This window comes from Serinus canaria, chromosome 8 (assembly GCF_022539315.1).
Source record: "Serinus canaria isolate serCan28SL12 chromosome 8, serCan2020, whole genome shotgun sequence".
Lineage (NCBI taxonomy): Eukaryota > Metazoa > Chordata > Aves > Passeriformes > Fringillidae > Serinus > Serinus canaria.
Window position 1 is genome coordinate 1182330 of NC_066322.1, and position 20025 is coordinate 1202354.

At 59.5% G+C, this 20025-nt stretch overlaps 1 protein-coding gene across 1 annotated transcript; it reads right to left on the reverse strand.

The window, feature by feature from the left end:
* Positions 1-1944: 1944 nt before the first annotated feature.
* IL23R (interleukin 23 receptor) lies at positions 1945-15626 on the reverse strand. Its single transcript, XM_050977436.1, has 15 exons — positions 15560-15626; positions 14392-14667; positions 14179-14302; positions 13765-13771; positions 13267-13426; positions 12915-13060; positions 12159-12318; positions 11518-11600; positions 11070-11283; positions 9238-9435; positions 8658-8729; positions 7351-7401; positions 6111-6207; positions 5567-5657; positions 1945-5018 (listed from the first exon to the last, which is right to left on the reverse strand). The coding sequence occupies exons 1-15, from the start codon at positions 15615-15617 to the stop codon at positions 4449-4451; spliced, it is 2307 nt and encodes a 768-aa protein (XP_050833393.1). The 5' UTR covers positions 15618-15626; the 3' UTR covers positions 1945-4448.
* Between the last annotated feature and the right edge of the window lie 4399 nt (positions 15627-20025).

Below are 20025 nucleotides of genomic sequence, written 5' to 3' on the forward strand. Positions count from 1 at the left end.
GATTCACTCCTCTCTGCTGAGGGAAGGCTTGGCTGCTTTGGGGAGCAGCAGCCACAGGGACTCCCCTGTTAATCCATTCCCCTCTGTGATTCAGTTTGTATTCACTGTGTGCAGCCCTGCTCCTCCATCCCAGCCCTGCCCCTCCATCCCAGCCCTGCTCCTCCATCCCAGCCCTGCTCCTCCATCCCAGCCCTGCTCCTCCATCCCATCCCTGCTCCTCCATCCCAGCCCTGCTCCTCCATCCCAGCCCTGCTCCTCCATCCCAGCCCTGCTCCTCCATCCCATCCCTGCTCCTCCATCCCAGCTCCTGCTCCTCCATCCCAGCCCTCTCCTCCATCCCAGCCCTGCTCCTCCATCCCATCCCTGCTCCTCCATCCCATCCCTGCTCCTCCATCCCAGCCCTGCTCCTCCATCCCATCCCTGCTCCTCCATCCCAGCCCTGCTCCTCCATCCCATCCCTGCTCCTCCATCCCATCCCTGCCCCTCCATCCCATCCCTAGTCCTCCATCCCATCCCTGCTCCTCCATCCCAGCCCTGCTCCTCCATCCCATCCCTGCCCCTCCATCCCAGCCCTGCTCCTCCATCCCAGCCCTGCCCCTCCATCCAGCCCTGCTCCTCCATCCCATCCCTACTCCTCCATCCCAGCCCTGCTCCTCCATCCCATCCCTACTCCTCCATCCCAGCCCTGCCCCTCCATCCCAGCCCTGCTCCTCCATCCCAGCCCTGCTCCTCCATCCCATCCCTGCCCCTCCATCCCAGCCCTACTCCTCCATCCCAGCCCTGCTCCTCCATCCCATCCCTGCTCCTCCATCCCAGCCCTGCTCCTCCATCCCAGCCCTGCTCCTCCATCCCAGCCCTGCTCCTCCATCCCATCACTGCTCCTCCATCCCATCCCTGCTCCTCCATCCCATCCCTGCCCCTCCATCCCATCCCTGCCCCTCATCCCATCCCTGCTCTTCCATCCCATCCCTGCCCCTCCATCCTATCCCTGCTCCTCCATCCCAGCCCTGCTCCTCCACCCCATCCCTGCTCCTCCATCCCATCCCTGCTCCTCCATCCCAGCCCTGCTCCCATGGTTCTCCCAGTGCCATTCTCATGGGACGTGCCCTGGGAGGTGGCACTGAGGGCTGGCACTGATGGGGAGCCTGGTGAGACCCAGCCACAGCCCCACCTCTCACATCCTCTGCTCTGAATCACCAGCCTGGTTTCAGCCAGTGCCACTGAGCTCAGCCCTGGGCAGGACTGCTCCCCCTCCTCCCCACACCCCACAAAGGCTCAGGGATGGGAGAGGCTCCCCCAAATCCCATCATTTTTAAGGATTATCCCCAATTTTGCTGCTGGTTTTGCCCTGCCAGGTTTTCAGAAGGGTTCTGCTGAGCCAGGCACTTCTCTGCAGCTTTGCAGAGCCTTGGTCACAATCTGGGCTTTGATCTCTGCTCTGTGTGCTCAGAAATCCCCCAAGGCCTGGGTGTTACTGAGCTCTGTGAAACCTCCCTGTCTGAAATCCAATTTTAGCCCCTGCAGTGCTTTTATCTGCCACCCAATCTCTCCACAATTTACTGACAGCCAAGCCCTGGCAGGGTGGGCAGGTGCAAACCCAGAGTAAACTCAGCAGCACGAGGTTACTCAGAGCACGTTTCTGCCATCTCCTGCTCCTGCTGCTCTTCCCAAGGGGTTTAAGGGGCTTTTGGCCTTTGCTCCTCAGGCTTTCCCAGCTGCAGTAACCCAGACTCTGTAGATAAGGAGCAATTGAAGCTCATGCCATCAGCTGGTGACTAAGCTGAGCCTAAACCCAGCTCTCTGTGCTGCCAGCCTCAAACAGAATGAATCCCACGTCCTCCTGAATGGCAATGGCAAAAAGGATTTAGACCTGCAGCTCAGATACACATTTAATACACCACTTGTTATGTGTTAAATTTATTTATTGCTTCTTTGGTTAAATTTATTTATTGCTTCTTTTCAGGTTAAATAATTTCCAGGCTGACTTTCTGGAGAGGTGAACAAGTCCCCCAGGGGAGTCTCTGCCTCTCCTTGCCCCTTGAGCTGTCCCTGGAAGACACAGACACCCCCTGCTCTGAAGCTCTGGAGTTCAGAGCAGCAGTGGGTGACTCTCTCTGCTCTCCAACCCCCCTGAGCTGCCTGCACCCAATTCCTTCTTCCTTTTAATTTGTTCCCTTTATATTAAAAAGACTTTCTTTTTTTTTTTTTTTGTTAGAACTTTGGGGGTGGTGAGACAGCACCGTGGTGCATCTCTGTGGGTCGTGAAAATCATGGAATTCATCCCTGAGCTGATCAACAAGTGGGAATCTCTGACACTGGATCTGACTGCCAATGGTAAAACCAAGCTTAAAACAGGGGATAGAAAATCCTGATACCAAAAATGAGGGGGTTTGTGGTATCTGAGGGAAGGAGGGCACCCTGAGAAGTTAAATCAGCTGGGAGTGACTCTGTGATGGGATTCATGGGGTGCCCCATCCTTGGAGGTGTTCCAGGCCAGGTTGGATGGGGCTTGGAGCAGCCTGGGATGGTGTTTGGGATCACAGAGTCCCAGAATGGTTTGGGGATCCTTAAATCCCACCCAGTGCCACCCCTGCCATGGCAGGGACACCTCCCACTGTCCCAGGCTGCTCCAGCCCCAATGTCCAGCCTGGCCTTGGGCACTGCCAGGGATCCAGGGACAGCCCCAGCTGCTCTGGGCACCTGTGAAATATTTGCTGTAGCACAAATATTCCCTTTATTAGCAGAAATATTCCCTGTATCTCCCGGGGATCAGGGGGAGGGGGGCACTGGTGGCTCTCTGGTGTCCATCCCTGGTGGGAGCTGGGAATGCTCCATCCCTGCCCTGCTGCCGGGAGAACAGGAGCTGTGCTGCTGTGCCCACGGGGATTTGCAGGGTTCCTGGGGCTGGGAGTGCACCCAGCAGCTCCTGGAGTGCAGGGCCAGCCCTGTTTGCTGGCTTGGGGAGCATTCCCCCCGAGGTTTGGCAGCTCAGGTGAAAGAGCAGCACGAGTCTCAGGATGTGGACTCTGAAAAAAACCCTTCCCCTCCTCACGCCTGGGCTGCTCAGAGTCCTGTGGTGTTCTTGTACAACTTCCTTCCTGCTCAGGCAGCTCTCTCTAACTCAATTTTTGGCTCCCTGCCGTGCCACACTCCCATTTCTGTGTTGGTTTGCTGCTGCTGAGGAAGAATCCTCCCCTCCTTGCCAGGTCCCTGCTCCTCTGGACACAGTGACAGATTCCTGGGGCGGGAGGGAACGAGCACAGCACACACCAGGGGGTTTGGGACTGTTGGGGACAACAACAAAATTAATCCATTTGTGCAACAGCTGATGGAGAAATGCTCGCAGTGCCTAGGAACAATTGGGGAAAAAAAGATTTGGGAATATTTTGTGAGTCCCAGCATACCTGGAGATGGTTTCAGGGCTGCTGAGGGAAGGAGGCTGCTGTGTTTCACCAAAGATCCAAATCCATGCTCATGTGCTGGATAAATCCAATTTTCCTGTGCCACACTGCCCTTCCCACAGCCAGGCTGAGGGGTGACAAGGTGCTGTGAGGTGAAAAATCCCTCACCCAGAGGGAAGGGTTTGGCCAGTGAGCAGTTCAGAGGGGTTTTAAATCAGCCTGGCAGGAGCTGGAGGTGTGCTCTTACCTGAGTGGGTTTTTATTGGGAATGGGAGGAAAGTGAAATACAGGAAATATTCCATGTTCTGGGTACCACTGTGACACAGAAATCCTCCTTGCTGCCGTGTCTGCTCATCAGGAGCAATCCCAAAATATTTCCCACATCTCTGCCAGGATGTCTGAGGGATTTTTTTATCCATTTTAGCTGCAATTAGCTCCAGGAATGAAGTGCTCCAAACCTTTGGGAATGATGTGCTCCAGACATTTGAGAATGAAGTGCTCCAAACATTTGGGAATGAAATGCTCCAAACCCTTGGGAATGAAGTGCTCCAAACATTTGGGAATGAATTGCTCCAAACATTTGGGAATGAAATGGTCCAAACCCTTGGGAATGAAATGGTCTAAATCCTTGGGAATGAAGTGCTCCAAACATTTGGGAATGAAATGGTCCAAACCCTTGGGAATGAAATGGTCCAAACCCTTGGGAATGAAATGGTCCAAACCCTTGGGAATGAAATGGTCCAAATCCTTGGGAATGAAGTGCTCCATACCCTTAGCAAGAGGACGATGCTGAGCAGTAATTGAAGATATTTCACCCTGCAGGAATCTCCTGCTTGGCATCCCAGGAATCCAAGCTTTATGGGTTTTTTTCCCTTCTGCCAGCGTGAGGTAAGGCTAAAATTGGGATTTGCTGGCCCAGGATTCCCAGGCAGCCACAAGAACCTGCAGTGAAGTAGGAGGGCAAAATTCCAGCGGGGAGCTTTGCTCTGGCTCTCCCTTTGGCAATCCCGGTGCTGACACCGCCTTGGTTGGTCCCTGCTCCAGGCTTTATCCCCAATCCCAGCAGCTGTCAGAGCAGCCCTGCCATGCTCTGCGGGAGGCAGGGTCCCTGTTGGTGGCTCTCAGGCAGGACAGCAGCTCCTCGGGGACCAGCATCTGCTCGGGGCCGTCTCCGGGTGGCTCCCAGCGCTGCTCCGGGATGGATCCGTGCCCCGCCTGCCCCGGGAACTCCAGGCTGCTGTTGAGCACCAGGTTGATCTTGTCGAGCAGGCAGAGCTGGGGTGTCCCCCCGTGCAGCTCCCACAGCTGGGGCACGGGGCTGCTGTAGTCCTGGCAGAGGATTCCCGGCTCTGGCTGCGCCGGGCAGATCCCAGCGGCCACGTAGCCCAAAGCATTCCCGTCGGAGAGCTGGGGTTTGTAGGCACCCAGCCACCCTGGGACAGCGGTCCTGGGGGCCACCACGCTCCTTGGCACCTCCCTGGGCTCGGCCACCCCTGCCCTGGCCGCGGTGCCCGGGCTCTGGGGCCGCTCCTGCGCCGGCACCTCCTGGATGTCGGTGAGGGCAGGGTCGGCCAGGAAGGGCTCCTGGAGGCTGGCACTGGGGAAATCAGCCTTGTCCTGGGAAAACGAGGGCACCCCACGGGCAGGATTTGCCAACAGGAGAGCTCTGGTTAGGGCTTGGGGCAGCCTGGCCAGGGGGAGGGAGTGGGGTGAGCTGTAAGGTCCCTCCTGGCCCAGCTGTGCCCACAGAAAATGTGGAATTCAGGTTTAAAGTGAATCTCAGCTAATCCGGGCTCCCACAGCCCTGGGAATGATTCCTGGGCAGCTCCCAGCACCTCAGAACTGAAACCTCTCCCCATCCCTGCTCCCCACACCAGCTGCCCTCTCCCAGGGAACATTCCCGGAGGAGATGGCCTCAAGTGCTGCCAGGGGGGCTCTGGGTTGGACTTCTAGGGAAAATTTCTTTGTGGAAAGGGCTGTCCAGCCCTGGAGGGATTTAAAATCCCTGTGGATGTGGCACTTGGGGACACGGGTCAGTGGTGGCCTTGGCAGTGCTGGGGGTGGGTGGACTCGATGGTCTCAGAGGGATTTTCCAACCTGGATAATTCTGCAAAGCCCAGCTTTACTCTGAGGGGAAGCAAAGCCAGGGATAGCTGTGCCCTCACCTGGAGTGACTTCACCACGGTGCTGTTCTCCATGTGGGGAAAGTCCTCAGACATCCACGCTGGCAAGAGGGACACCAGGGTGGCCTTAACCCTTCACAAAAGGGAAAAACAAACCCCAAATGTCACTCCAGTTGTTATTCAGATATTCCTCATGCAGGATGAAACTGTCTGGGTGGGAAGGACTCATGAAGAACACCTAGCCTTGGAAACTCTGGGATCCCCATTCTTAAATTTCACCAATTTCACATTTATTTGACTTTTTTTGTTGTTCTCTACCTTCTGTAGAGCACCAAAATTCCTTTCATAGACAGCCTGATAAATGTGTGATATCGCCCTCAGGCTGAGGTGAAAAGGACTCTGTGGTTGGTTTTAAAACATCCCAGAAGAAATTTTATATTTCTTCTATATACACAAAAAAAAAAAAAAAAGAAAAAAAAGAAAAGAAAAAAAAAAAAATAAAAAAATTAAAAAGTAGGAAAAAAAACCAGAGTAAAAAGTAATGAATTGGGAACAAGGAAAGAAGATATGGAGGAGAAAGGAATACCTTTTCCTGACTGACTTTTTGAACATCACAACTGCAAACAGAATGGATGATCCGACCAGGCTGAGGCTCAGCCCCAGGAGCACTGGGATGTCACCATCTGCAGGAGGATGGAGAGGGAGGAGGTCATGGCCTCGGTGCTGCACTCACTCACCATTTCCTGCCCCAGCTGCCAGAAATGCTGACGTGAATTCCTCAGCCCGGGTTGGTTTTGCTTTTGGTTTAAGAGCTGAAACAGATCGTGACCTTTACCAGAGGATGTGCAAGCAGAACATCCCCAGACGGATGGGAAATGCTGGAACACGTCCCTGGTTCCAGCTGCAGGATGGAATCAGCCTCCTGCACAGGGTAATTTGGTGTTTTCCTGGGTTTGGCACCTCCCTCTTGGATTGGGCATTGCATTTTAGCCTCGTTGGAAAGCAGAACCCAAAGCTTGCACTCTGGGGGTGCTGCTCATCCTTCCCTGCACGTGGGGAGAATCTCCTTTATCAGCTCTTGTCAGAGCCCAGGAAATTCCCCTGGCTGCCCTGGAGGGCTCGAGCCCCTGCCCAGGGAGCTCAGAGACCTTGGGACAGAGCCCAAGGCCCCTGTGCCTTTGATTCAGCCCTTGGAAAAAACAATTCCCAACCTTTATATGAAGAATTACAAGTCAAAGGAGTTTAAGTAGAATAATAGTGAGTTTGTCATGGAGTGAAAAAGAGATTTTTTGGGGGTTTTTAGAATGGGGGTTCAAAGGGCAAGATGGAGGGATCTGGGCATGTCCAGCCTTTTCTCCTTCTTCTTCTGGGCCTCCATCTCCTGCTGTGCTGGTGGCACTCTGGGATTGGTGTGGAGCAGAAGCTCAGTGTCTGACACAGCTGATGGGGATTGGGAAGTTATTGTAAATATTGCACAGGTGGTTTATAGTATAAAAGATAACACTGCCCTGGGGCAGGCAGTGCCTCTGTCTGTCCTGCTGAACAGACCTCAGCTGGCCAGAGAAAGAATTTATAGATGGGAAACAAAGAACAACCTTGAGAACGAGAACTGAAGAGCTCTGACTCCTTCCTTGAGTGCCAGGCTGGGAAAAGAGACTTTGTGACCCATCAGAGTCACTGTGAGCAGCAGAGATTCCGAGAGGTTCTGACCCCCCCCAAAGCATCTGTGAGCTCTCAATCCCCACTGCCAGGAGCTGCCTGGGTTAAACCTCCCGCTGGTGGCCAGGAGAAAGCCTGGCTTGGCAAGGCAGAGCTGCCCTCCTTACCCTGGGACATCTCGCTGTAGGTGCTGCCCAGGAGCGGCTCCTCTGCAGGGGCTGGAACAGAGAGGGGGAAAAACGTCTGTGGTTCCTTCAGAGGGCTCTGGGTGACACAGAACCTGCCTTGGTTCTTTCTTTTGAGAAGAATAAGTAATGGTGTAACGAGGACAACCAAGCTCCCTGAAGGGATGAGCAGCTCCAGCTCTGCCTGGGCTCTCCACAGTGTCCCCACAATTAAATGAGGCGTTGATCAGCTCCTGTGCCCACCTACAGAACCTCTTCCCTGCACACCCCTCCCTCCCCTCAGCACCCAAAACAAGGATTTGTTCTTCCTGGGGAGCTCCATCATTTTTCACAAGCACTCCCAGGTTGTTTAACAGCTTTTCCAGAGAAGTTGTGGATCCCTGGAGTGTCCCAGGCCAGGCTGAACACTGGGGCTGGAGGAGCCTGGGACAGTGGGAGGTGTCCCTGCCATGGCAGGGGTGGCACTGGGTGGGCTTTGAGTCCCTCCCAACCCAACCCACTCTGGGATTCTGTGATTCCCAAAGTGTCTCAAGTCCCTGAGCAGCTGCAGAGGACCCATCTGAGGTGGCACCAGATCCAGGAGCTGAGGACACTCTCGGGTGTCCCCTCAGGTGTCACCTGCAGGTACTCCTGGCTCTGACAGCCCTTGATGGCCCTGCCCAGCCCCAGCTGGCCCCTCCATCCCCACCCCTGCCCAGGGCGGGCTCTATTTAAGCCCAGCCCTGTCCCTCAGCCCCAGCTGGGCTGTGCTGGGGCAGCTCTGGGGCTCAGACCCTGCTCTGGGGTTCTCACCCTCCTGAGGCCCTGCCCAGCTCTGGAGGGCACCCAAGGCCACCCCCAGCGATGGAAATGAGGTTTTCCTTCCCCAGACCCTTCCCAGCTCTGGGGCTGCCTGACCCAGCTGCAGATGTCCCTCCCAAGGCTCTGGGATTCCCATCCAGGTAGGAAGGGCAGGCTGGCTCTGCCCAGCTGCTCCCTGGAGAAGCTCTTTGCTGGATTTTGGGTTATCTGTGACTTCCTATTGGGAGTTCTGCATGTGCAGCCTCACTTTTCTGCCACAGAAAGGGACAACGACTCCCCAGGTGCCTCTGCTGGAGGGAAATGAGGATCTTGGCCGTTCTAGGTCTGTGCAGGGCAGCAAACACCAGCTTGAGAGGGGTTTGACACCAATACATTGATTAAATGTATTTTATCCTTTCCTTCCCTGCTCGGTGGGAGGGTTTGCCCTGTTCCTTACGCGAGGAATCCCCCAGGGGGAGGAGCAGCAGTTTCCCCTCAGGCAGGCTCACCTGGGCTGGAGCGGGGAGCGCTGATCCCGCCGGGATACACCGCGTACAGCCACACCCGCGGGGGAGCCGCCCCTGCCGGCAAAGGACAGGTCTGCCTTCAAAATGGGATTTTGTCCCCTGGCCTTGGCCAGGGGAGAGCACTGAGAGCAGCTGGGTTGGCCCTTGTGGGTCTGGAGTCGTTCCTGGCCCACCAGCTCATTTATAATTCATTTTCATCCCCTCCTTCCCCTCTGGTCTTCACCCAGGGACCCAAATCCCACTGTCCGCCCTCCAATCTCCCCAAAAAACAAGTGGGCAGGGGCTCAAACTCAGATGAAGCTGCCTTGATAGTCTGGTTTAGATAGATAATATAATTTGGATTGATAGTCTAATTCAGATTTATAATCTAATTGGGATTCATAGTCTGATTTGGATTTATAATCTAATTCAGATTGATAGTCTGATTCAGATTTATAATCTAATTCGGATTTATACAGTCTGATTCAGATTGATAATCTAATTGGGATTGATGGTCAGATTTGGATGGATAGGGTCCTGAGGAGCTGTGCCCAGCAGAAGAGAGGTTCCTGGGCTGTCCTACCTGGGATGTAGGTGTGTGTTTGGTGGTGTGGGATTCTCTCCCAGCTGTACTGCTCCTGCTGGCCAGGCTGGGGGCTGGAGAGCCACTCCAGTATGAACCAGAGCAGGGGGTTCTGGCTGGGCTGGGGGGGCTGCCACTGGACCAGGACCCTGCTCTGCTGCTCAGGCTGCACCTCCACGGCCTCCGGGGCTGGGAACTCTGCGGAGAAAGAGGGCAAGGGCTGTCATCCCAAACTCATCCTTGGAGACTGGGAAGGGTCAGCCCAGCCCAGCACAAATGTGCCTTTCCTGGAAGGGTTTGAAAATATAGATATAAATCTATATCTATATAGGTTTGACTATATAGATATAAATCTATCTTTATGTATTGATCTGTGCTTCATATAATTATTTAGGTTGGAAAAGACCTTAAAGATCAAGGCCACCAATGCCCTGTGTCCCCAAATGTCACATGCATGTGGCTTTTGAATCCTTCCAAGGATGGGGACTCCACCCCTGCCCTGGACAGCTGTGCCAGGGCTGGGGAACCTTTCCAGGAGGAATTTTTCCAAATATCCACCCTGAGGTCATTCCCTCTCTTCCTGTCCCTGTTCCCAGCCCGATTCCCCGGCTGTCCCCTCCTGGCAGGAGCTGTGCAGAGCCACAAGGGCCCCCTGAGCCTCCTTTGCTCCAGGCTGAGCCCCTTCCCAGCTCCCTCAGGGAGTCTCCAGCCCCTTCCCAGCTCTGTTCCCTGCCCTGGACACGCTCCTGCCCCTCACTGTCCTTCCTGGGGGACAGTCCCTGCCCTGGGGCTGTGCCCACGCTGTGGCTGGCACAGCCCAGGTGCCCGTGGCCCTCCTGCCAGCTGTGCTCCTCCCCAGCCAGATGTGGAGCTCTGTGCTTGTGAATCCCAAACCCACACCATCGGCTCTGAAATGCTTCAGCTGTCCCTGCTTACCAGAAACGTGCAGGGTTCTGATAAGCATCAGAGCTTAGGGAGGTTTTTCCACCTTAGTTCTCTTCAGTTTCCTTTTAGTCATGTGTTTGTCCTCAGCCTGAATGGGACTTTCCCCTCCCATTGCTCATTCAGAGACGTTTTTCACAACTGGCACAGCGTGGTTGTGGGGGAAACCACAGCCCAGGGCACAGGGACCAAAAGGTGGTCCTAAAAGGATTTTAAAGGATTTTTTCCCCCTTCTTTGTCAGTTTGCAGGGGCCCAGCTCCCAGTGGGGGTTGGCAGAGGCTGCAGGAGCTGTTCTGGAGCAGAGGAGCAGCCGGGCACCCTTTGCTTTGCCAGCCAGCATGGGCAGGGCAAACTCAGAAATGAGTTTGCTGCTGCAGCCTTAGGAGGTGAAGGGCTGAGATTCCAGAACCTAAAGGGGCTCCAGAAGAGCTGGAGAGGGGCTGGGGACAAGGCCTGGAGGGACAGGACACAGGGAATGGCTTCCCACTGCCAGAGGGCAGGGCTGGATGGGAGATTGGGAATTGGGAATTGTTCCCTGGCAGGGTGGGGAAGGGCTGGGATGGATTTCCCAGAGCAGCTGTGGCTGCCCTTGGATCCCTGGCAGTGCCCAAGGCCAGGTTGGACACTGGGGCTGGGAGCACCTGGCACAGTGGGAGGTGTCCCTGCCATGGGACAATGAAATGAGCTGGGCTTTAAGATCTCTCTCAACCCAAACCACTCTGGAATTCCATGATTCCACATCCAGCAGGGGAACATTTCCAGGGGACCTGTCTGGAGGACTCTGTGCCCCCTCGGTGGAGCGGGCAGAGCTGTGCCAGGGCTCTCCCCGTGCCCAATCCAGCGTTTCCCTGCAATCCGGGCAGGATCCGGTCCCTGCCGTGCCCCGTACCTTCCTGAGCTGCCGCCCGGGTTAGGGGGATGCTGGCCGGCCTGGAGGCCCCTTTGGAGTTGCGGGCGGTGACGAGGAGGCTGCGGGCTCCGGGCGGCACCAGCACCGTGCACTCGGTGCCGGAGGTGAGGCACAGCGGCCGCGCTCCCGCCGCGCTCTCGGCGCTCACGGCGTAGCCCAGGATCCTCCCGCGGGCATCCCGGGCTGCCAGCGGCTGCGGGGGCGAGAGCGGCCGGGATCGGGGGGGTCTGACCCCGACACCGGCCGGGACAGCTGTGCCCTGGCTGGTGACACCTTTTACAGGGATGGGGGATTTGGCTCCGAGCCGGGCTGGCCTTTTCCTGCCGTCCCCGCGGCCAAAGGGCTCCGCGGGGAGGGCGGCAGCGGCGGCTGCTCGGGGAGGAGCGGCGGAGCCAAAACCTCGCGGAGGCTGCCCCGAGCTCCTTACCTTGATCAAGACCGTCACCTCGTGGCTGCCGTTGGGCAGGGCCCGGCCCAGGCGCCGCCACACGGCGGGAGCGGCGGCGGGGGCTGCGGAGGAGCGGGGATATCGTGATACACCGGGGGGACACTGGGGGTGACACCGTGACACACCGGAGGGCACCCGGGGCTACCGCACACCCGCAGCCCCCCGGAGAGCCCCTCCCGACGGGCTGGCAGAGGAGCGGGCATGGACGGAGAGCAGCGGCAGGCGCGGCTTTTTGGGGTGAGAGCCCCCCGATCCCCGCAGGTACCAGCACGGGAGGGCAGCGCTACCCGGGATGGCCGTGCCAGGCTCATGCCGAGGCCAGCAGCTGGCACGGATGGGCGGAGCTGGCTCAGGGTGACCGCGATTTGTCGCGACACCTCGGCTGATGTGATTTTTTTCCACCCAGGGCAGCAAGCGAGGCACTAAGGACCGTGGAATCTGTTCGGTCAGAAAAACCCTCTGAGAACATCCAGCTCAACCATCCCCAGCGCTGCCAAGGCCGCCACTGCCCCGTGTCCCCAAGTGCCACATCTACAAGGCTTTGAACCCCCTCCAGGGTGGGGACAGCTGTGCCAGGGCTGACAAATGCCACACGCGGGTGTCACCGGCGCTGAGCCCACCTGCCTCAGGGGTGCGGTACAGGAAGGGGGGGCTCCAGGCGCTCCAGGGGCTGTGGGCGCTGCCGAGCCGGCACCTGGCCTGGAACACGAACTCGGTGTCGCTCTGCAGCTCGTGCTGCCAGCGGGGACCCTCCTGTGTCACCTTGTCGCACAGCTCCACCTGCGAGGGAAGCAGAGCGCTGGGGCAGTGGCACCCAGCGGGTCCCCGCTGCCACCGCCACCGCCGGGCACCGGGGAGGTCACGGCCCTCCAGCGGGATGGGCAGGACCCGCCCGGTCCCCTCCGGTGCCACCCTGCGGGGCACGGCCAGAGCTGCCGGCCGCGCTGGGACTGTGTCACCATGGAGATTTTGGGGCTCCTGTGGCAGCGCGGGTCCAGGCTCAGCCCTGGCAGGACTAAGGGAATTTCCATCCCTGCCCCAGGGTGGGTTTGTCTGGGGTGTGCTCTGAGCATCCCCCAGGATTTTGTGCCGCGTCCTCGCTGAGCAGAACATTTGGAAATGTTTGGAATTCCATCTTTTTGCTCAGAAAGCTGAGCTAATCCTGCCCACGAGGCCATCTGCTGTCCCAGAGGGCATCAGCTCTGCTGTCCCCAGAGTGGGCCCTGCCTGTGCCCGTTTGAGCAGCGCCAGAGCAAAGGGGTGAGTCTGGGATGACCCCAAATATTCCCATTGCCCGCGGGGTCTCCAGCAGGAGCGGGACTGGCAGCTCTTCCCCGGGGCAGTTGAGGGGGGGTCTGGGGTTTTTGGCGTCTCACGTGCCACGTGGGGGTGCCCGTGGCCCTGTGCCTCTCCTGGCAGTGCACGTCTCTCAGCCGGGTCCGGCTCCTCCAGCGCGTGGTGGTCCTGGCAGGGGACGTGTCCGTGGTCTCGGCGCCGATGGCCAAGGGCAGAGCGGGCACCACTGTGGGGACCGGAGGGAACGGTGGGGTGGGGACTGCCCCTGTGCTCAGGGGTGTCCCCAAAGGGACCCTGCAGGGCAGGGTGGCCGTGCACAGCCCCAGCAGGCCGTGCTGCTCATGGGGGGGATGGAGGGAGGGAGGGAGGGGTGGACAAATGGATGGATGGATGGATGGATGGATGGAGACACAGATAGACAGGTGGCCATACCGAGCTCCTGCAGGCTGAATTGCTGAGGGGCCGAGCGGGCAGTGCCCAGGGCGTTGCTGGCCTGCACCCACACTGAGTACTGGCTGCCATTGTGCAGCTCTCTCAGCAGCACAGGTGAGTCTGCAGGGAAGGTCTTTTCTTCCTCATCATCCTCATCCTCCTCATCCTGTGCCACCACCCTGGAAGCAGAAGGCAGCCCACTCGGTGCCCCTTCCAGCACCACCCCCCTGCTGGCACAGCCACCCCGGCTCCTGAGGTGTCACCGCTTCACATCCCCAAACCTGAATTTGTCACCCCTATAGCAAGCTGGGAAGTCATTCCCTTCCCTGACACTGCTGCTGGGGATTTGTAGTTTCACAGCGGGAAGAGAACTCCTTCCTCCCTTTCTGGCTGCACGCTTCAGTTTGATCCCAGATTTAGGCAGGAGCCTTTGTCCCTTCTCCTCACAAAGCTTCCATATGATGGGATTTAATGTCCTTAAAATTGAGTCAGGAGAACTGAAAGCCTGCCGGGCTGGGGCCATGGGGACCAGCCATGGCATCCTGGGACGTGTGTGACATGCCAGGTGGTGCCGTTGGGTCCTTGGTGGCCGGGAGCATCCCAGGGTGGGGCTGTGGCACACTGTGCAGCAGCCAGCGCCTCTGCTTCAGCTTCCAGCTGGGCTTCGGGTTTGGGCTTAGTGCAGCGCTAGGCTCACCCTCTCTGTATCCCGGAGGGAGCCCCGGCAGCTGGAAGCTGCGGCTTCCCCGTGGCCGGGCACGGCGGGATGTGAGCGGGGCACTGCCCGGCTCCGTCCTGCAGAGCGCAGCCCGCGGCGGAGCGTGCGGCTCTGGGGCAGGAGATGACAAAACGTGAGCTGTAGGAAGTGGAACTGGGGCACGGCGGCCCCGCCGCCCCCTCCCGAGGCCTCACCTGCGCAGGTGGAGGCTGTGCCGGGTGGGCAGGTGCGTGACCCGTCCCGGCTCCCAGCCGCACTCCAGGAGCTCCGAGCCCTCGGCGATGGCGCAGCTCAGGTTCGCCGGGGGGTCCGGAGGGTCTGCGGGGCGAGGCCGGGTGAGGGCACGGCCACCCCGGCAGGAGCAAGCCCGGCTCCGCGGGGCTCGCCACGGGCTCGGGGGCACTCACAGCCCGCCCGGAGCTCGGTGCCGCACACCAGGCGATCCCTCTGGGCGCAGCGGGAGAAGCAGGTGACGGTGGCGAAGGGCATCTGGAAGCGGCGCAGGCCGAGGCGCACGGCGCCGCCGGGCAGGGCCAGCCGGGTGCTATAGTTGAGGAGGATGAAGAGCTGCGGCGAGGGGCAGCCCAGCCAGGACTGGCAGCCGATGGAGATGTCGGAGCCCAGCCGCACCACGGGCGCCGGCTCGATCCAGACGCGCCCCTTGCACTCGAAGTTCGCAGCACCTGCGCCAAAGCGGGCGGGCTCCGAGGCTATCCCGGGGGAGCAGGGGCTGCAGGGCTCGGCAGGCAGCGGCTCTGCTCCCTGGGGTGCCGCAGCAGCACGGCTGGAGCCCGCAGCCGGGGGATTACAGCCCTGCTCACCCTTAACCCCATGGGATGCAGGTAAACTGGGAGCACGAGTGATGCCGGGGAGAAATTGTCCCCCTGCGGATGGGCAGTCCCTGGCATGGAGTGTCCAGAGGAGCTGTGGCTGCCCCTGGATCCCTGGCAGTGCCCAAAGCCAGGCTGGATAGGACTGGGAGCAATCTGTCCCTGCTCCGAGGTCCCTCCCAGCCCGAAGCAGGCCGGGGCTGGGATGAGCCCCCACCCCTGCAGCAGCGCCCCTGCCCCGCTGACTCATCCCGGCAGATCAGAAACGGCCCGTTCCGCCAGTTTCACCCATTTCAGGTCTGCTCTAATGTTAAATGAGTGCAGGGAAATAACCTGCGCTCCGAGAGCTCTGATCCCCAAGATTAGGGCGGCGGGGGCGCTGCCCTTCCCTATCAGATGAAGCTCTGCAGCAGCGCCGGCTCTCGGGCGCTATCGGCTCCATCTGCCCTTCCTGGAAAGGGCAGGGCTGTGCTCCGGGGCTGCAGGGACAGGGGCAGAGCTCGGCACAGGGGCTGCGGTGCCCTGGGAGCCTGGGAATGGCCCTGGGATTGGCCCTGGAGCCTGGGATTGTCCCCGCTCCAAGGAGGGGAGAGGGAAGGAGAAGGAGCTGCAGGGCACGGGACCCCCCCTGTAATGTTCCTCTCAACCCCACCACTCTGGAATTGTCCTGTTCCCACCCCAAATCCCCCGCGGGTCCAAGGCGTTGCTCGGGTGCCATCCTGGTGGCCCTGTCGCCGTCACTCACCTGGGCACAGGCAGCAGAGCAGGACGGGCAGCACCAAAGCCTGGCCGGCCCCCGCCATGGGCTGGGCTGCGGCATCGCCTGAGGGGTAAAAAACCATGGAGCGAATCCTGCTGGGAGCAGCAGGAGGGGGGAAGGCAATGTGGGATCGTGGCAGGGAGATCTGAGCAGCCCTGCCTCGGAGAAGGTGGGACCGGGGGCAGGGGGTGCTGCCCCTCTGCCCAGAGCCCCCCGAGTGCTGCCTGCAGGGCTGGGCTGCCACGGGCACAGCAGAGATGAGGGTGCTCTGGAATGAGCCCCCCGAGGGTCAGTGCGGAAAGGCTGGGGGAGCTGCTCAGCCTGGAGAGGAGGGGCTCAATGGGGGCAGATCCTTGGGGATGGATGCTTGGGGGGGGAGTAAAGGTGAGGGAATCAGACTCCTCCTGGAGGGCACAGGGGGCAACAGGTCAGGAAATCAGGAAATTCCGGCTAAACTTAAAAAAAAAAAAAGCTCTTTAAAGGTGGTCAGAGTGGGGCTGCTGCCCCGAGGGCTTTTGTCCTGCAGTCTCCATCCCTGGGGATGCTCAGACATGGTTTTATGGGGTAGAAACTCCCCGTTTCCTTAACATCTTTCACACAGGTCCTGCCCGGGCTGAGCCAGGCTCTTCCCAGCAGCGAACCCTTGAGACAGCCCCAAAATCTGAGGGTTGTTCAAATTTTCCCCTGCTCCCTTTGCCTCTCTCCACAGCCTCTTTGGGAGAATTTCCACAAACCGGGAAAAGCAACCCCAGCCTGGCCAGCCTCGTGGGGCTTGGATGTGGAGTGGAACCAGCACCCACAGCACAGGCTGGTGAGGAGCAGGGAGATGCAGCTCCCGGGGGAAGTTGCTCCTTCCCAAGAGAAGCATCCTCCTGGAAGTATCCCCCTGGAGCTCAGGTGGCTCCAGGGTCCCCCCAGGCCCCTCTGGGGTCACAGAGCAGACCCTGACCCAGCCCTGCCACCCCCACTCTCCTGCCTGGGGCTGAACACCCAGCCGAGCCCACACTCCCTCATTTCCCTTCCCCATGCAATACCTGCTGTCAGGAACAGCAAGTTTCCCTGGAGGGAGGCCAGAGTCCTCAGTAAAAGCTTCAAAATGCTGTTTTTCAGCCCAAACCAGGCCAGCAGCAGCAGCAGCAGTGAGTGCTCTGGTGCTTCTCATGCGGGGTGAGGTGACCTGGTTTGATTTTAGGGCTGATCAAGCATTCATCGTGGGTGAGTCAAACCTCAAGTGCCTTCCTATTACCTGACCTACAAAGAGAAGCTGTCAGTTTCCAAGTGCCCACGAGCTTTCTGCAAACCAGGGCAAATGAAAAAATGCAGTTGGGGTCCTGTGAGAAGAGCTGGGAACTCTAAATCTGCCCAGCTCTGCCTCCTCTGGAATTGTGTTTTTATTCCAGTTTAGAGGCGTTTGCAGACTCCAAAGCCAAAGGGACGAGGCCATTTGGAGATGCTGGGCTTTGAGCTGGGCTCTGGTGAAGCCTCCTGGTGCATTAGAGCTGAAGAAATGGGAATTCAGCAGGAAGGGAGAATCTGCTCCACGGTGCCAACCCAAATCCCACGGAACCTTCCCCAGGGGCTGTGCCAGGAGGGATAAACGCAGGAGCAGAGGGTGAGGAGCAGCATCTGGGACCTTTTTGGGGTTAAATGCAGGGGCTGGGAGCTGGGCAAAGCAGGGAATCCTTACCTTGGCAGTCCTCAGGGCATGTGGCACCGGGAGCTGCAGCAGCAGTGCGGGGCTGTCCTACAGCGAGCAGCCGAGTTTCCCTCCCGGTCTGAGTCAGTCCTTGGGAAAGCCCAGCAGCCCCTGGAGCCCAGCCACGGGGAAGGGGCACCTCGGCGTCCTGGAAGGATTTGGGCTCAGCCTAGAGGGGCTGAGCCCATCCCCAGGGGGTGTTTTGGTCTCCTTGGGAGCACAGCAGGGTCCTGGGTGCTGTCAGGGAAAGAACTTTTCCTGCCGATCCCAGAGGCGTGCAATGAAAACTCCCTAAGGAACGGGGCTGTATTCACCAGCACTGAGTGTCACCCCCTCGGTGACACCCTCTGTCACCCCCTCGGCGCTCGTGTTGTCCCCAGCTTTCGCAGGCAGGACATTCCCAGACCCGGGAGATCCCAGGGATGCTCCAGGGATGCTCCAGGAATGCTCCAGGGATGCTCCGGGGCTCTGCATCCCCCGGCTCCCTCTGCCGCTCCCAGAGCCCGGCTAGGCACAGCCCGGCGCTTCCTTCCTCGCGCTTCTTCAAGAGTTAAACCTCAAAAACAGTGTTAACCTCATTAGACACTGCAACCACAGGAAACCCCGCACCGCTCCCGCCTCTGCCTCGCGGGAGGAAATGTCGGGGAACAGAATTCACCGCCCCGGGGGAAGGCAGAGCCTCCCGCTGCCAGCAAACCCGGCTGCTCCGGCTCTTGGCCGATCCAGGGGGATTTTTTGTGGAAGGGAGAGCGGGAGCTGCCGGCACCTGGCGGGGTGGTATGGTTGTGTAATGGATAGAATGTATAGAATGTGTATAGCGTGTGCCATGTGCCTGTGCGGCGGTAGGAAGGGCTGGTTTGTGCGGTGACACACACCCGAGCAGGACCGGGGGGTTCAGTTTTAGTGGGAATTTCAGCCTGGGGATGTCCTGGGAGTGTTCAATGCCCGGGGGCACACAGCTGTGGCCGCACGGCCAGCGTGCACATCTGGAGCCAGGTGGCACATCTGGAGCGGCACAGTGCGGTGGGATGTGGAGCTCTCCCGGGACAGGTCAGAGCCCCCGGGAGCTGCGGGTTCCTGCATTTCCCAGCCCCTTCTCCCGCTGACTGACTGGTCCTTATCTCCTCCTGAGCACCGGGGCTGCGGCTCAGAGCTCCCTGGGCAGCGGGGCCGGGCTCACACCAGGCTCTTCCCCGCTGATTCCTCCTTCCCTGCTCAGGAATCTCAGCTGCTGTCGCCTTCCTCCGAGGCAGCTCCACTGCCCCGACTTTCCAACCCCCTCGTGTCTGGGGCTCTCTGTGCTTTGCTCAGGTGTTCCTTAGAGCCTGATGGAAACTGAGGCAGGGTTAGGCTGGGTTTAGGGAGAAACTCCTCCCTGTGAGGCTGGGGAGGCCCAGAGCAGCTGTGGCTGCCCCTGGATCCAAGGCCAGGCTGGACAGGGCTGGAGCAGACTGGGATAGTGGAGGGTGGAACAAGGTGAGGTTTGCACTCCCCTCCAGCCCAAACCATTCCCGGAGTGTGTGATCCTCCGTCCAGAGGTGGAAACGCCTTTCAGCAATCTGGTGCCCTGCAGAGAGTCCCTCCCGAGGCTGGCACGGCCCCGCAGCCCCTCCCAGCACTGCCGGGACGGTGCCTTGGGATGGTGCCTTGGCACGGGGCTGGGCTCAGCCCCCCCAGCAGCGCCCAGGTTTTGGGGGCGCCGCTCCCCGAGCCCGGCCCCGCTCCCCGGGGCTGTGCCGTGCTTTCCCAGCGCCCCCACGCCGGCGATGGCATCAGCCTGGCACTTCCCCTGCCCTGCCGCTGCCACTGTCACCGCCGCTGTCACCACCTCCTGCCCCCTCGCCGTGCCCCGTGCCCTGCCTGGGCCGTGCCCGCAGCCCCCGCGGGTTGGCAGGGAGATGAAAACGTTATTAATGGATTGATGGAACATTTGTTATCCTTGGTGAGCACGCTCGGGCAGAGGAAGGAAAGGTCGGGACGGAGCTCTTGTGTCACCCCCAGAGCCGTGCCCGGCACGGGGGACACAGACGGGACACAGGCTCGAACCCTTCTTGCCCTGCTGGCAGCTGAGAGGGGACACTCGGGTATTTGATCTTAAAGATGCCGCGGTGGCATCTGAGCCGGGGCTGAGGACACTGTCCCCGCGGGGGCTTCCCTGTGGCCCCGGTGGGGGTTCCCGGGGGACAGGGACCTGCCGGAGGGACAGGAATGAGCGCTGCTGGCCTCAGCCCCGCTGGCACTGTGCTCCGGGCAGGATTAGGTTCCTCTCCACGCTGGAGCAGTCAATGTTCCCAGGTCCAAGCTCTGGGCTCGCTGCAGGAACAAGGAAGGTGATGCCAATGTCAAAGGGGGTTTGGCTGTGATTTTTGGCTGGGGTAAAAGGGCACCCGAGATACGGGGAGGTTGCTCCCGGACTTTGAAGTCAGTTTGTCCTTCCTGTGAGCCGTGCCAGGCAACAGCTCCCGCTCCTTCCCTGGGAGCAGGGCAGCAGCAGGGACCTGAACCAGTCGGGGTGAGGAAAGTTCGGGCAGGGTTGGCTTTTCCCCGAGAGGGGAGAGCGCCGGGGCCAGCCCAGCGTGCCGGGGCTAGAGGCAGCTCCGCCCGCGGGGCCACCGTGCCCCACTTCCCTCCGGAGCCTGCAGGCCCTGGCGGTGCCCGGGCAGGTCCTGGCAGCGAGAAAATTGGGAATAACCCTTCCCAAAAGGAGCTGTAAACACCGCCGTGGCCACGGGCAGCGAATGTCCCGCTGCTGCCT